The sequence below is a fragment of the Bidens hawaiensis genome, unplaced genomic scaffold (genome assembly GCF_021521415.1).
Source record: "Bidens hawaiensis isolate Kalapana, Puna unplaced genomic scaffold, B.hawaiensis_p1.1 tig00045389_1, whole genome shotgun sequence".
Lineage (NCBI taxonomy): Eukaryota > Viridiplantae > Streptophyta > Magnoliopsida > Asterales > Asteraceae > Bidens > Bidens hawaiensis.
This window is the reverse complement of record NW_027498072.1, coordinates 1-16271: the sequence shown is the minus strand read 5'-3', so window position 1 is coordinate 16271 and position 16271 is coordinate 1. Positions and strand designations below refer to the sequence as shown.

At 37.7% G+C, this 16271-nt stretch overlaps 1 protein-coding gene and 1 pseudogene across 2 annotated transcripts; one reads left to right on the top strand and one right to left on the bottom strand.

The window, feature by feature from the left end:
• The first annotated feature begins 992 nt into the window (after nucleotides 1-992).
• Nucleotides 993-4852, top strand: LOC143595631 (isopentenyl-diphosphate Delta-isomerase I-like). Its single transcript, XM_077074603.1, has 6 exons — nucleotides 993-1207; nucleotides 1347-1402; nucleotides 1707-1798; nucleotides 1889-1991; nucleotides 3085-3222; nucleotides 4483-4852. Exons 1-6 carry the CDS (start codon nucleotides 993-995, stop codon nucleotides 4731-4733), a joined length of 855 nt encoding a protein of 284 aa, XP_076930718.1. The 3' UTR covers nucleotides 4734-4852.
• Nucleotides 4853-9438: 4586 nt separating this feature from the next.
• LOC143595630 (nitrate reductase [NADH]-like) lies at nucleotides 9439-11565 on the bottom strand (annotated as a pseudogene). The gene is made up of 2 exons (XR_013146555.1): nucleotides 11510-11565; nucleotides 9439-10782 (listed from the first exon to the last, which is right to left on the bottom strand). The product of XR_013146555.1 is annotated as a nitrate reductase [NADH]-like (transcript).
• Between the last annotated feature and the right edge of the window lie 4706 nt (nucleotides 11566-16271).

The window sequence follows — 16271 nt, the reverse complement described above, 5'->3', positions numbered from 1 at the left end:
AACATATATTAATTTCTTGAATGATGAGCAAGTTGTGGCAAACCTGGATTGACCTTAAAGTTGTGTACTTAAAATTCATTTCACCATAAAACATCGTGTTAAACCTAAAGTACATAACACCCTTTAATTGACTATGTTAGACTGCGTAGTGGTAACTAAGCACACATAGACGTCTTTAACATGTGAGGTTCTAATCAACAATGACTCGTTTTGTAAAAAAGTGACGGGGTGGTAAAATGCTCATTCAATCATTACACAATTATGATTTTTTTAATATAATTTAAAAGACTAGAAATTGTGATTGACCCAACCCTCCCGACCCGTTGTCTACACTACGAGGGTGCACAAAAACGCGGGGGTGTTCACTGCTTTTTGGACCTGGTTTTACCACGAGCCACTACGCATGGTCTTAGCGGTGTCAGCCGGTGTCTTTATTTGACTAATTATTAGTATTATATATATTTTAGAACTTTGGTGCCGCAAAGACCCTATTGGGCCACTTTGCGTTGAAAATGATTTTTGTTTGTTTCTTTTATTTTTTTATATTTTTTGATTTTTTTGTTATTGGTTTGTTTTAGTTTCAGTATCCTAATGAAAATCAACCGAATGTCGATTTTTTTGTTTTAGTTTCAGTACCGTAAAGAACGTGGCAGAAACCGTTCGAATTTGCATAGACTGATCTCCTTAACGCTCGTGATCAACAACGGTCGGTTTTACCAACGCTTGAGTTTTATTAACCGACACTGCCTTATTAGTCCACCTTAATTTTTATAATTTTTGTTTTATTTTTGGTTTTTATACCAACACAAAAACATGCGTAACAAAACCGACCGAATTCGCATTGGCTTACCGCCTCAATGCTTCAGAGTTTTAACCTGACCCTGCACCCGGGTAGAAAACTAGTTGACTATAAAATGGTGACCAGAAACCCTTTCGCATATGAACCGATGATCCAATAATTAATACACTCTTTCTTCACTTGCACTGTAACAATGGCAAAAGCTTTAATCTCGAGATGTTCATTTCTCCATTCTCTAAGCCCTAAGCTTCCATTATCTTCAACTTCATCTCCACCGCGGTTCGTCTCTTTCAAATCACGCTTACCTTTCACCGCCGGCGTCTCGTCATCATCTTCTCCGGTGACGTCAAGCGCTGATGCCGATTCCAAAATGGATGCTGTCCAGCGGCGTCTTATGTTCGAAGACGAGTTAGTTTTCTTATTCATTCTCATCTACCCCTAATATTTTACTTATTATTATTATTATTATTATTATTATTATTATTATTATTATTATTATTATGTGTCTCTGATTTAATTTATAGATGATAATATTGGGTTTGTGCAGGTGCATATTGGTTGATGCTAATGATGTTGTTGTTGGTCATGATACAAAATACAATTGTAAGTTGTCTTTTGCTTTATTGATTACCCGGGCTTTATCAATTGTTGAGAACTCGGACTCTGTTAGGCGTTAAATAGGTCTCATTGATGTTATCGATCGGGTCCCTGTGTTATGTGGTTTATAGATGTTTTAAGGAATAGAGCTCGACTGTTTTTAGTCATGTTTGTATCAGTGAAAACAGATATGCATAATACGGTAATGGCGAATTGTTATATTAACGGGCTTATGTGAAAGATTCGTCTAAAAGTTTTATTTTTTGTACTTAGCATAAGTTGTTTCTTCATAATGTGTTATTATTTGCAGGCCACTTGATGGAGAAGATTGAATCTGAGAATTTGTTGCACCGGGCTTTCAGTGTATTCTTGTTTAACTCAAAACATGAGTTACTCCTTCAAGTATGTGAAATCTTGTGTTGTTTTTAAATTTAATGCTACGAAATAACATCATGTTTTATGCCTAATAAGTATTGGTTTCACTAATTGCAGCAAAGATCCTCGGCAAAGGTGACGTTCCCTTTGGTATGGACAAACACTTGTTGCAGCCATCCACTATATCGTGAATCTGAGCTTATTGAGGAGAATTACCTTGGTATGATATAAGCACTTTAGTCTTATCAAGTATGGTGTTTATCATGTGTTAAGTTTAAGATATTTTTAGATTTAGTTTTCTAAAGTGTTAACTTAGTTGAAGAATAAGGTAAGATCCGCCTATCACTATTCTGTGATATGCATATAGAAACTTTTGTCTTGTTGAGTAGATTCACAGGGTATGCATATTTGTTGGAAAAATCCTATAGGAATTGAACGAGAAAATTGTGTTTAAAGTTGTTAAGTTTAATGAAAAGAAGCAGCTGGCAACTTCTTGATTCATATGTTGTAATCTTTTATTAACTTAACTCTTTAATGAAGAGCTGCAACGAATATCGGTAAAAATTGTGCTTTTGAAAAAGTATTTGTATAAGTGAGTGCTTTTATTTTTGTAAAAATGGTGTATAGTAGTTTCAAATCATGGACTATCTTCTCAATTCTTAAAAATTTTGAGTTTTTTATCCTTTATTTCTATTGCATTTAGCATATAATATAGTTTTCACTTTTCCTCAAATCATATTTTATATTTAATAAAAACATAGATATACAGTGTTCAGTTTCTTTTGTCTACGTTTTGATACAAATTTTATTGAAAACCGAATTATATTCAAAATAAAATAATTTTTGCTTTTGAAAAAGTATTTGTATAAGTGAGTGCTTTTATTTTTGTAAAAATGGTGTATAATAGTTTCAAATCATGGACTATCTTCTCAATTCTTAAAAATTTTGAGTTTTTTATCCTTTATTTCTATTGCATTTAGCATATAATATAGTTTTCACTTTTCCTCAAATCATATTTTATATTTAATAAAAACATAGATATACAGTGTTCCGTTTCTTTTGTCTACGTTTTGATACAAATTTTATTGAAAACCGAATTATATTCAAAATAAAATAATTTTTTGGGTATTATTAAAGATTTAAAAGAAGTGTTATCGGTTTACGTATTTAGCTGACTTTGTAAGTATGATTTTTGATCTAAAAAGATTGGTCTTATAGTAACAAATATTATTTCCCACTTACTTTACCAGCATCATCTGCTACATCTGCAGCTTATATAAAATATTAATTTTAATCTTGTATATTTTTTATAGGTGTCAGAAATGCTGCACAGAGGAAGCTTCTAGATGAACTCGGTATTCATTCAGAAGAACTTCCAGTTGATGAGTTTATTCCCCTAGGTCGCATTCTCTACAAAGCACCATCTGATGGAAAGTGGGGCGAACACGAACGTAAGATAATATATTCTTACAAAATAGATTTTTGGGCAACTTTTAAAACTGTTTGGCCCGTTCATCTTTTATAATTTTAATAAAATTCCAACAGTTTCAACAAAGTGATGGGTTGGCCTGTTTCGTTTGACTAATTCATAAATATAAATCAATAAAGCAACCCTGTTTGACACTAATTTAAGAAAATAGGCACATGACTTCTTTTTTTTCAAAATAGTAAGTTCGACTAGAAAAAAAATATAATGCATGTTACAATGACACCAAGTATCAGTGTAACAAGATTAAGTTTTTTGTGCCTGGTAAATTTAAATAAAAAAGTCAACTCTTGCGCTCACAAGACTTCTACACCAAGAGGTGCATAAGCATGGCTCTCTTGCCCAAGTGGCAGTACTTGGGCTGTTCAAAAAGCTCAAGTCTTGCTTGAAAAAAGCTCGTTTGTAAACGAACTGAGCTGGAACCACGGTTGGCTCGTCTTGTGGCTCGCTCGTTAATCATTAACTGGCTTGGCTCATTGGCTTGCTCATATGGCTGGTTTAAATTAAACTTCAAGTTTTAACATAATAGTTGCAGTATTGAAAACAAAACAAAAATCATACATATAGTATTTTGAACCTGTTTCGCTAAAAAAAAGTTTTAAAAGTACATATAATGTTATAAATTCTCTAGTTAATAAATTTTGAAAAAAATTGCTTTTGCCTTTTACGTTTTAATATGCATAAATATAAAAAAATTTATTAAAAAGCTAATTTCTCTCTCTTTCACCTATACAACCCAACCTAATCCAATATTCAACCTAAACCAAAATTTTATTAAATGAAAATGCTTCATTTTTTATAAAATTTACATCAAAATGTTCAATATTTCTTTATTAATAAAACCGTGTCGTTGCATTTTTTTTTAAAAAAGGTTAAAAGTTGTATTTTTCATGAAAGAACCAAGTTATATAAAAGTTTGGTTGCAAACTTAGGTTGCGGGAACAACCGAGGTTGCAACCGGTTGTGGACAAAAAAGAATTTCTAATTTTTTAATTAAAATGTTTTTGTCTTTTTGTGCCACCTTGCAACTGGTTGTGATAAATGGTCACCGTATGATAGTCTAATGGCATACTTGGCACATTTTCAATTAATTAAATATTAAAACAATATAAAGCCAAAACTCCATTTTCCCAACTTTATCAGTAAACAGGGTTATCTCTGTGATTTTCTCATAATATATTCTTTTAGCGCATGAGGTCTAACTGTGTGCGCGTTAATTTTGCAGTTGATTACCTGCTATTTATTGTACGCGATGTGAGCATGAACCCGAACCCAGATGAGGTTGCAGACGTTAAGTATGTGAACCGCGAGCAGTTAAGGGAGCTAGTGAAGAAAGCCGACGCGGGTGAGGAGGGTCTGAAGCTGTCTCCATGGTTCAGGATAGTTGTGGATAATTTCTTGTTCAAGTGGTGGGATCATGTTGAAAAGGGAAGCCTCCATGAAGCTGCTGATATGAAAACCATCCATAAATTATAATTTTCATCTTGAGAAAGAGGCTTGATTATAAAGTTATTATATGCATGTAATAACGGGTGGCTGAGATTAGCCATGCATTAAAACCGACTGTTGGTGACCATAGATGCTAATGAAATATTCAAAAATATAAGTATACGGCCCTTAAAAATTTTCCATTGTTTTTATTTGCCTTGGAACTTTAAAATAAATAATAAATAATCATATGTTGTTTTCTGCATGTGCACTTTCAATTTCAAACCAAGTTTATCTTAGGTAGCTATCACTATCAGTGTCACCAACTTAGGTAGGTAACCATTCTAAGCCCAACAACAACCAGGGACCGGTGGATGAGAAAGAAAACTGAAACAAAGAACCAGACCCCCACAAGTTGGAAAGTGCAGCTTGGTCAAATAACTTGGATTCTAGGAAAGTGGTGTTTTCACAACTCGGATTCTTGGAAGGATCGTTGGTCAAATTGCTTTGTAAGGGCAGTAGGGGTGAGCTACGGGTAGGGGGGCTAGCATACTCCGGGTAGTCTAGGTAAACTGCCGCTGCCAACAACAACCCCCCTCCCCCGCCCCGGCGGCCAAATTCTCCTTTTTGGGTACAAGAATCAGGTTCTAAAACCCGGACAATAAAAAGGAGAGAGTGAGACGTTTGTGTGTAGGGGAGAGAGAGGGAGCACAGGTAATTGGTTGTTGGTGGGGAATGGTTCCGGCGAGTTCAAGGACAACAGTTGAGTTATTGGAAATTGATTGTTTATCCGGCGGGTGTGCCGCCGGAGCACCACCCATACTAATTAAAACACCATTTAGTAAATTTCTTTTAACGACAAAGCAGAATATTATTAGATAATCAAAACATTTATCTTAGCAAGCTACAAAGAAAACAACACATAACTCGTACAAATTCACCTCAAATTTATACCAATTATTCCATGTAAAATTAAATTTCGTTCATTTTGTGATCAATAAGAACGCCGCAGCCTTAATCTCCTCTGCAACTCCATCTCCACCTTTATTCACTTGTTGAAAATCGTATCATTTCTTGTTTTCCAAAGAAACCATTAAGTGATCAAGATAATACTTAGGCTTGTCTTCTTGAAAAACTTGTTCTCTTGAGTCCTCCCGTGAAGCATAGGCTTATCTAAAACCGAGTTTCCAATGAGTAGATCAATTTACACTAGTCATTTATCAACATCAACATTATAAAGATTAAACTTTTGTATTCAATCCCGTTTAGCCAGGTATTTTTATTCTGATTTCTTATCCTCATTTCAAAATTTAATTCAAAATCATATGTATCACATCCACCATCTATATTTTATTGAATAACAAATTTATAATTTTTTTTTAATTATTTTTTCTCTTTCATAATACTAGCTACCAACTCTTTTATCACATATTTAACCGTAACTTTTTTACTCTATAAATACCAAAATACCCATATTGTTAACATTTCAGATACTCTACTTTTGATCTATAGAAGTATAGAATCAAATCTTCACCTGTGTTCCCTTCCTACATCACATACCTCGTACCTTTTTCTTTTTCTTTTTGATATTAATATTGATTGTCATGTGTTTGTGAGTTCTTTTAGGTCACACAAAATCACATTATGTTACAACAAGTCAATTGTTATTAAAGACACATGTATAAGATATCTACAATAATGGACCTTATTATGTGTTAGGTATTTCAGGTTACACAAAGCCACATTAGGTCATAACAAGTAGTTTGAATGTTAAAGGAACTTGCTGATGGTCGATACAATAATGAGCCTTGTTTTGTGTTAGTGAGTTGCTTAGATTCCACGAAGTCAAGTTAACTTATAACAAGTCATCTAGTGTTAAATATACGTGTGTGATCGATGATCAATTCATCGATGGAGCTTGTTATGTATTAATTAGTGTGTTTTCTTAGATAACGCAAAGTCAAACTCGGTCTTAACAGAGCAATTTGGGTGTTAATGAGCTCTAAATTTTTTTTATATATATATATATATATATATATATATATATATATATATAGGATTTGGTTCATTTCAGAAGTGTTTTTATTGCGAGAAGTGCGAGAAATGAATCCAACCAATCACATTTTTTTCTTTTATTTCATTATTTATTTAATGACAAGGGTGTTATAGTAAAATGAACATTTTTTCATATTTGGTAGGTCATAATGTGTGAAGAAATTACAAGTAATTCTTGTTTTTTTTATTTTATCATATTCAATATTGTTGTTTATCAATATTATTTTTTTTATTCTCGTAATTTAATATTCATACCTTTATTCATATAGTGGTTCTTAAATTCAATAGCACCGATATATTTACACACTACATAAATGAGCGTACACATGAACAAAATTACACATACAAAATTCGAAATACCATCTACATAGTAAGTATATGAACCTACACGGTACATAAAGGAACCTACACATAATAAAAATTACACATACACCATTCGAAATACCACCTACATAGTACATATATGAGCCTACACAATTATGAACCTACATAGTACATAAATGAATCTACGCACGATAAAAATTACACATACACAATTCGAAATACTAGATACATAATACATATACGAACCTACACAGTACATAAATGAACCTACATACAATAAAAATACACATACACAATTCGAAATACCATATACACAGTACATATACGAACCTACACAATACATAAATGAACCTACACAATGCAAAATAAATTTTTTTATTACATTAAACAATATATAATAAATAACGTATAATGATAATAACTTGTACTCGTAAAATTTTCACACACATTTGTGACACCACTTAAATAGTACATATATAAACCATACATGGGACAAAATATTTTTTGTTTTTTTACATATAATAAATAACTTATCATGTTAATAGCCTATAATTTTAAAATTTTCACATACCCATTCGTGATTCCACGTACATTATACATGAATATGCATGCATATGCAATACATAATTAAATTTGTGTAGGCATTATATAATAGTTAATGCATTTGAAGAAATATGATTGAAGATATTATATTATTTGATTAAAGTTATATTTGTTTAACCTTAGTTTGATTAATAACATCAATTAAAAAATTCATATATAACTTTCAATTAGTTAGTAATGACAATAAATAAATGTTATTAATTGCTTAAGTTTTACTTTAAAAAGTCTATAAAACAAATACTAAACTACCCTTCTTAATTAAAATATTGGTAGATTAATATCATAATAATTACAAGTTTGCCATAACTTTTCTAATCCATTGATTACACATAATCAATGGTGCAGATTAATTTCTCGCACTTCTCGCTGTAACTTGACTTTTTATATATATATATATATATATATGGTTAGTTTTATTTGAGAACTCAAAAAAAGTTAAGAACTTTTAGGAACTCTTAAAAACCAAATATTTTTTTAACTTTTTTTTATATATTAACATTATTTGAGACTTGTTTTATCATATTTATAAAAAAATTGATTACATATATAAATCACAAGTTACACATGTGTAAAATTTATGTGATAAAAATTTACATATGTGTAAAAAAAACATAGATATGTGTAAAAAAAACTAATTTTCATAATTGTAATCGTAAATATAGATGTCAAAAGTGATAAAACTATACTTAAATAACATTAACCTACAAAATTTTTTACAAAAAACGTTAGTTATTAAGAGTTTCTTCAAATTCTTAAATAATTTAAGAGTTCTCAAATGATACTAATCCTATGTATATATATCTTATGAGATTGATATATAGGAATGTGCCTTACCATCTATACTATATTACATATTTTAAGATAAATTCATATAGTTTATAAATTACATTTAGAGATGCTAAGACCATAGTGAAAATCGTGTGACATACGAGGTATTTGGTTTCATTTTAAGGATTTAAAAACAAAGGATCATAGTGAAATCTACCCATACCAATAATGTAAACATTTTCTAAAACACATAACTGTATAAGCCCATTTCAGCCAAATTTAATTCCAATTCCACACATTTCATCATTTATCAACCATCGTTTCAGAGGATGCTGAAACCAACACCTATTCTTGTAGACCATATTTTTCCAAATGTGCGCACTTACCTCTTCAAAATATAAGAAACCATGTATGCATATAAACCCATTTGACATAGTGTGCACACGTGTAGAATTGTGGTCCAACACACATAAGGTTGTCACTTGCACACGGATAAAGGAAGACCACCTTTGGGATGCCGACCAACATTCATGACTTCCTTGGATACCTCTAGTGATGGCAGTTACAAGACCACCAATTCCAATAAGCTAGTTCTCACCAAACAAAGAGCTTCGTGGCGTGTTTTTTTTACTCGATCACTTCTTTTAAATCTTTAATATATAGTACTGAGCATGTCTATATCTATTTTTTCCTGCCTCGTAGACAAATCTCCAATAATAACTTTGTTTCGTCGATGGCGTTATATATCCAAACACTTAGTGCACTTTAATTTGCACCGTACGTTAGGAGAAAGTAATAACTATACATTTGCTTAATTCAAGTGTTTAATTAGCTGTTGATTGAATAAAAGCAAGCTTAACTTTATAATGTTTTCTATTAAAAGCTCCGACATTGATCATATTGATAGATGATTACTAGTAGTATGTACATACGACTTTATTTCCAAAATAAAATAAAAATTGAAACCACCTTAATTCATTACAATACCATAATTGACACCTGCCTAAAACACCAACAAAGAATTCTTGATATCATAACCCATCTTTTCCAAATTAGGGTTTATAGCAAACTGAATCATGGGTGGTGGTCCACAAGCCAATGCCAATATATCTTGAGAAACCTCCGGAATATGTTCTCTCATGATGTTTTCAGTAATAAACCCTTCACTGTACTTCCACCCTTCCCTTATTGACTTTGCCACAACATACCATACCTTCACTCTATCTGGATACTTCTCAGCCCATGCATCAAGCTCATCCCTCAACAATATATCATCTTCGGTTCGGTTCGCATACACCACATACATCTTTGTATCATCTTCTGGATCCTTTAATATCGCCTGCATCACTTGATATATGGGTGTGATCCTCGTCCCACCCGCGAACATGGCTAGCTTGGTGGCAAACTTTTGTTTACCATGCACCGAAAATGTCCCCTTACCCATCTACTCAATGTGGCCTAGTGGACCTTTGATGTCAAGTGATGAACCTATTGGCAATGACTCAAGATGTTGTGACATGAGCCCACCATTTGGGAACTTTGGTTCCACGCCTTTGAAGTAAATTTTCACTAGCAAATCAAAGTATCCGACCTCATCGATGGTGCTGGTTGGCGTGTAAGCTCGCATGCACAACTTGTCATCAACCGTGGCACATAAAAAGATATGTTTCCCTATAGGTAATCCAAGAACCTGATCGGGTGACGGGAGGGCGAATCGGAATAACCGAACGTCATGGGAAACTGTTGTTTTTGAGACAAGTTTGCATGGGATCTTTTCACGTGGGACTAAGGCTACGCTTCTGGTAGGCACGACTTCTTTAATAGTGGCTAAGCTTGAGCTTAGATAATTAGTGGCACCATGGACCGAGTTGTTCGGTGATGACGCAGCCGAATCTGAACTATAGCCCATGGTTATGAGTTCACCGATTCGGTACTCTTCTAAGAGCTTCTTAGCCTTGTCCGAATGGATGGCATCAAACTCTTCTGTGCAGTCAGTTCCTGCGTTGATGAGGATGGAGTCACTGCCACCTGGGTGGTCCTTGAGGAAGCCGGTGCAGTCGTAGATGTGACCGTGGACCACGATCCAAGCAGAATCGGCTGAGTTGTGTTTCTTGACTTCGGACATTGTGAAGGTTAAAGAAGTAGTGTTCATGAATGGAGATGAAACACTCTTTTTGAGGGTTGGGTTTGCCTTTTCGGTTGATATCTCGAGATGCTTTTCACGAGCCATCCATCCACCGGATTGGTTTCCGGGTTGAGTTGGGTGCTCGAAGACGATCCCGATCTCGCCCTTGTGAGGTTTGCACATGTTGGTCTTCACTCGGAACCAACAGTTGTTCATCATACCCTGTGTGTATCATATTATTATATGTGATCAGCTATAAATTCTCATTTATATTTTATTTTTTATGTATAATATATAATGCATATTTAGGTACGTTTTCTTTTGAAACTACTTGTGTTTCTAAAGTCTAAGCAAATATAGAAATAGAACAGGCATTGTGATACAAAATAATCAAATTAACTAGCACCTTGAAAATAACTTTGATTGGTAAAAGCTTGTACGCACACATATGCATAAATAATTGATTAAAAGTAAATCAAAAGGAAATCTTTAGACCACAAATTTGTCGAGTTGGAAATTAAAAGGTTCACAGAATCAAAATAAGAGTCATGCATGATGTCAACAAGCAAATGTCACTATTTCAATTATTAAATTTCAATTTTGCTACTATTTATGAGATATCAGATATTAAGCTATGATATTTTTAAAATTGTCAAAATTATATAATACAATCAAATATATATTATTTCAACAGTTAAATTATTTTTCATATATACATGATTTTACAAAATCCTTGATGTGTAAGTTTATGAAAAATTAATACAGACATATTACTTTTAATAATCCAAAGTTACTAACTGGTTGATAATAAGTTATATAATATATATACTTGTAATATGATAAATAACATTTTTAACTTTTATTATCTTATCTTAAGGGTAACATTACTTTACTCTATTATGACTCCAGCTAGCAAACATATTTATAATGTTTGTAAATTATTATTTACCATGAGATTCCAAATGAGCTTCTCAGGTTGGGTGTTGAGGGTCTTGTCACAGGCTCGAACCGTGAAGAGGTAGGTCTCAGCAAAGCCCAGTTGGACCCGCAAGACTCACCTTGAAGAGGGACGTCTGCGCAAGGACCAACTGGTCCCGCAGGACCCACCATGCTCAGAGATGAAGACCTTACGCGCAGTACGCCAGCTGTTCCCGCAGGAAAAGCCTCCAAATGGTGAAGTACCCCGCCTGTTCCCGCAGCTGCGGATACAAGCCATCAGGGAAGGCTACCCGCACTAATAGCAAGGCTACACGCACAAGGCACTAACTCGATAATTCAGTGTCACCTGAAGGAATGAGCAAGGCGGGAATACTCCCGCCCAAATGAGCCAGTCTGTACGCTTCTGGAAGGTCTTTTGTACTATACCTGCCAAGGTATGGACAAAATAGACAAGATCTGACCAGAGCAGCCCATGAACCAATCACAGGGTGACAGCTCATCGACAACAGTACGAGGAGCACGCTCTAGTACAAAATGTCACTATCAGCCGCTGCCTACTCACCAACCCTTATCGTGGCACGTACATAGCCTGCAGTTGGTGGAAAAGGAACAGTACACAGCCGGCGGAAAAGGATTAGTACATAGCCGGCGGAAAAGGAACAGTACACAGCCGGCCTTGTCACTATCAGCCGCTGCCTACCCACCAACCAGCATGGCACGTGCGTAGCCCACAGTTGGTAGAAAATGAATATTATACAGCTGGCTGTACCTGCTTGGAAACCTACCTTCGGCTATAAATACTCCAACACCTTGGAACGGTATGATCATCTTACCTTCACTAGCTATTTCTCTCAATATACACTTATATTCAGAGCAATCTAGTCTGATTCTCACGCCGGAGGGTGGTCACAAGGAGGAACCCCCCCTTCTCAGTGACGAGCTCACGGTGTCTGTTTTGCAGGTCATCTGAAGAACATCCATCTTTGCCGGACCTAACCCTCGTGGGAAACATTACTTAGCCCCTAGATTATCCGTAATCTGCCCGGGGTCACTTAGTGTTTCTTCATTGGCGCCATCCGTGCATAAAAGCTAGAACTAATTTTCTCAGTTTTTTCAAAACCTCTGAAAAGATGGTTAACGTTACTCCGGTCCCAAGGCCAGTGAGTGACCAAGAAACCCCGGTAACCACAACCCCAGCTACTGGGGGGAACACCGGCGGTTACATAAATTTTATGAACACTACCCCGGTTACCCAAGCCGGGGCAAGTGCAGTAAACAATCTTTCACTGGGATTCACCGATGCCCAGTTGGAGAAACAGACAAGGCTCCCCCGCCAAACACTAGATCAAGTTAAGGCGTGGGCCGAAACACGTCAGAAGGAATTCCAAGCTGAGTTGGATGAACGTTTGCGTTCACTCCAACAGGCTGACGAATTCGGAAGCACTCGACAACAGCTCAACATGAGCAGTGAGTGCGAGTACTCGGACGATGATCGGGAGGAATCCGACACCGACGCAAACCCTCGCCATAGGGCGAAAGGGAAGCGTAAGGAAACGGACTTCCAACCAAGAAGGAATTTCGGAGAAACCTTCAAACCAAGGAAGGCGGGGGGAAACCCACGTGACTTCTCCAAAACCTTTAGACCAACTGCTGCAAATGCGGGAACATCCAAGTTTGCAAGGGACATTGCGGAAGCAATCGCCCCGAGAAGTGCCAAACAGATGTCCAACATCGGCACTTATGATGGTATATCCGACCCAGATGATCACTTAAACAGATTCATAGCGGGGGCAACCGTCAGCAACTGGACGGAACCCACATGGTGTTATATGTTCCAGATGACGCTGGTTGGAGCGGCCAGAGCGTGGTTTGATCGTTTACCGGTCCACCACATCTATGATTAGGCGGACTTTCAACACAAATTTAGCCAACACTTCAGTCAACAGAGGAAATACACTGAAGAGCAGTGGACGATCCTCAACTGCGTTAGAGAGGAGGATGAATCTTTACTAGACTTCATCACTCGCTTCAACTCCAAAAAGTTGAGTCTGGGCACAATAAGCGAAGTCTTGTTCGCGCCACTTTCATCCAGGGCGCCGAATACCCAGAGCTTATCCGAACGTTGACGGGTAAGGACGGCATGCCATCCACATGGGATGCCATCATGACGGCGGCCAAGCGCTTTGCCGAAACGGAGAAGCAACTGGGAAGGGATCTTCCCCAGAACACACACCTGTACACGTAGAGGACTAGAGAAAACAACGTTCGGAACCGCCCGGCAAAACAAAAAGAGGAAGCTAGGTATTTGGCAGTCAAGGGTAAACTTTGACACCTCATCCAGCTCTCGCCCTCTAGTAGGCGGAAGGGATAACACGCACCCTTCAAGCCGAAAACACAGGTGGACGCCATTCACCAAAAGCGTCACGGAGATATTTGCCACCGAAAAACTCCCATGGCCAAAAGCTCCAATAATCCGGCAGCGACCTAATGCGGATCAGAGCAAATCCTGTGACTTCCACGGGACAAAGGGTCACAACACTGAGGAGTGTACATCCTTGAAGGATATTGTTGAAACATTCGTCAAGGATGGAAGACTTGCACACCTTGTGGCATCAATCAAGAATGGATGGAGGAATGATAACCGGTACAAAGGCAACGGACGAAAGCCCGTTGACATCAGCATCCACATGGTTCATAATAACATCAGAGGAAGAAAAAGACGAACGACTGAACCATGCGCGTGGAAGGAAGCTGAGGCGCGCTTCCCGCGAGTGCCAGGAGAGCAAAGAAGGCCCTATCATCATCAAAAGCCAGCTGGGGCACTACATCACTTCCCGCACTCTTACTGACAACGGCGCCTCGTCAACGGTTATGTACAGGCAGTTCTTCGACAAGCTAGACGACGAAGACAAAGAACGCCTGGAAACGGTCTACGCCTCAATGGAAGGGTTCGACGGCAGCGCAAACACCCCCCTGGGTATCCTATCGTTCCCCGTCATTCTTAAGGACGGGAAACACTCCCGCACAGAAGACATGGACTTCGTCGTAATGAGGAAGCCACATCACACATACGATATTCTCTTCGGGAGAGATGGGATGGCAAGATTCAACGCCGTGGTATCTTCAGTCCACGGCATGATGGGATGGCCAACTGCTGAGGGTGTAGCGATGATCACCGGTATCCCCCAGGTATGCATCGCATCTGTCTCATCTAAACCCAAACCAAAGATGGATAAACCAACTATCACCGAACCAGAAAAATGGGCCCTCAATGGCAAATACCCTGACCAGGCTGTTACCATTGGCCCAACAATCACTGATCCTACGCGCACCTTACTACAGAAAAACGCTGACATCTTCGCGTGGACACCAGCTGACATGACTGGTGTACCTCGAAGTAAAGCAGAGCATAAGCTCAAGTGTGACCCGGCTTTTACTCCAGTCATACAAAAGCGCAGAGTAATGGGGGCGGAACAAGCTAACGCGTGTAGAACCCAAGTCAAGGAACTCCTCGACGCGGGCATCGTACGCGTTAGTAGATATCAAACGTGGGTTGCAAATCCCGTTATGGTACCGAAGGCTAACAAACAATGGCGCATGTGCATAGATTTCAAAGATTTAAACAAAGCATGCCCCAAAGATTGTTACCCGTTACCCGAAATTGACCTCAAAGTGGATTCATTAGCACCGTTTCGCCTTAAATGCTTCCTTGACGCATATAAGGGGTACCATCAAATCCACATGGCCGTAGATGATCAGGACAAAACCGCATTTCGGACGCCCGATGGCACATTTTGTTATCAAATGATGCCATTCGGACTTAAGAATGCAGGGTCCACATACCAACGCCTGATGGACAAAGAGTTTCATGCCAAAATTGGGAGAAACTTGGAAGTCTACATGGATGACTTGGTCATCAAAAGCCCTGAGCCAGAAGCGATGTTGAAAGACATCGAAGAAACTTTCAACACGCTCAGAAAGATAAACATGAAGCTCAACCCGAGCAAGTGTTCCTTTGGGATGGAAGAAGGGAAGTTCTTAGGAGTCATTGTTACTAAAGATGGCTTCAGAGCGAACCATGAAAAGGTCGAAGCCATTATCAAAATGGAATCACCTACTACCATCAAGCAAGCTCAGGCACTGAATGGACGCCTAGTCGCACTTAACCGCTTTTTGTCAAACCATGCGGATAGGTCGTTCCCATTCGTGTCAACATTGAGAAACTGTTTAAAGAAAACGCACTTCCGCTGGACACCAGAAGCGGAAGCAGCTTTTCAGGAAATTCGGTCGCGCTTGATCGAACTCCCAACGCTCACAGCACCAGAAGCGGGGGAGGAATTAATCATATACCTTTCCGCCACAAATAGAGCAACCGGGGCAGTCCTGCTAGTAGAGCGAAAAGGTATCCAGATGCCTATTTACTATGTTAGCCGTGTCCTAACAGACGTAGAAACCCGGTACTCTACCCTGGAAAAATTAGTCTTAGCACTTGTACAGGCTTCACGCAGGCTAAGAAGATATTTCCAAGGTCACCCAATCACCATTCTCACCAACTTCAAACTTGCAAACGTTCTAGACAAACCCGAGTTATCGAGACGTCTAGCCAAACGGGCAATTGAGTTGGGGGAATATGCGATAAAATACAAGCCGAGACCAGCCATAAAAGGCCAAGTCTTGGCCGACTTTATTGCAGAAGTCCCCGCTTCGCGGGAGAAATAGTGCTAGGAGGAGGCTCAACCCTCCCCAGCACAGGACATCAATGATGTCTGGCG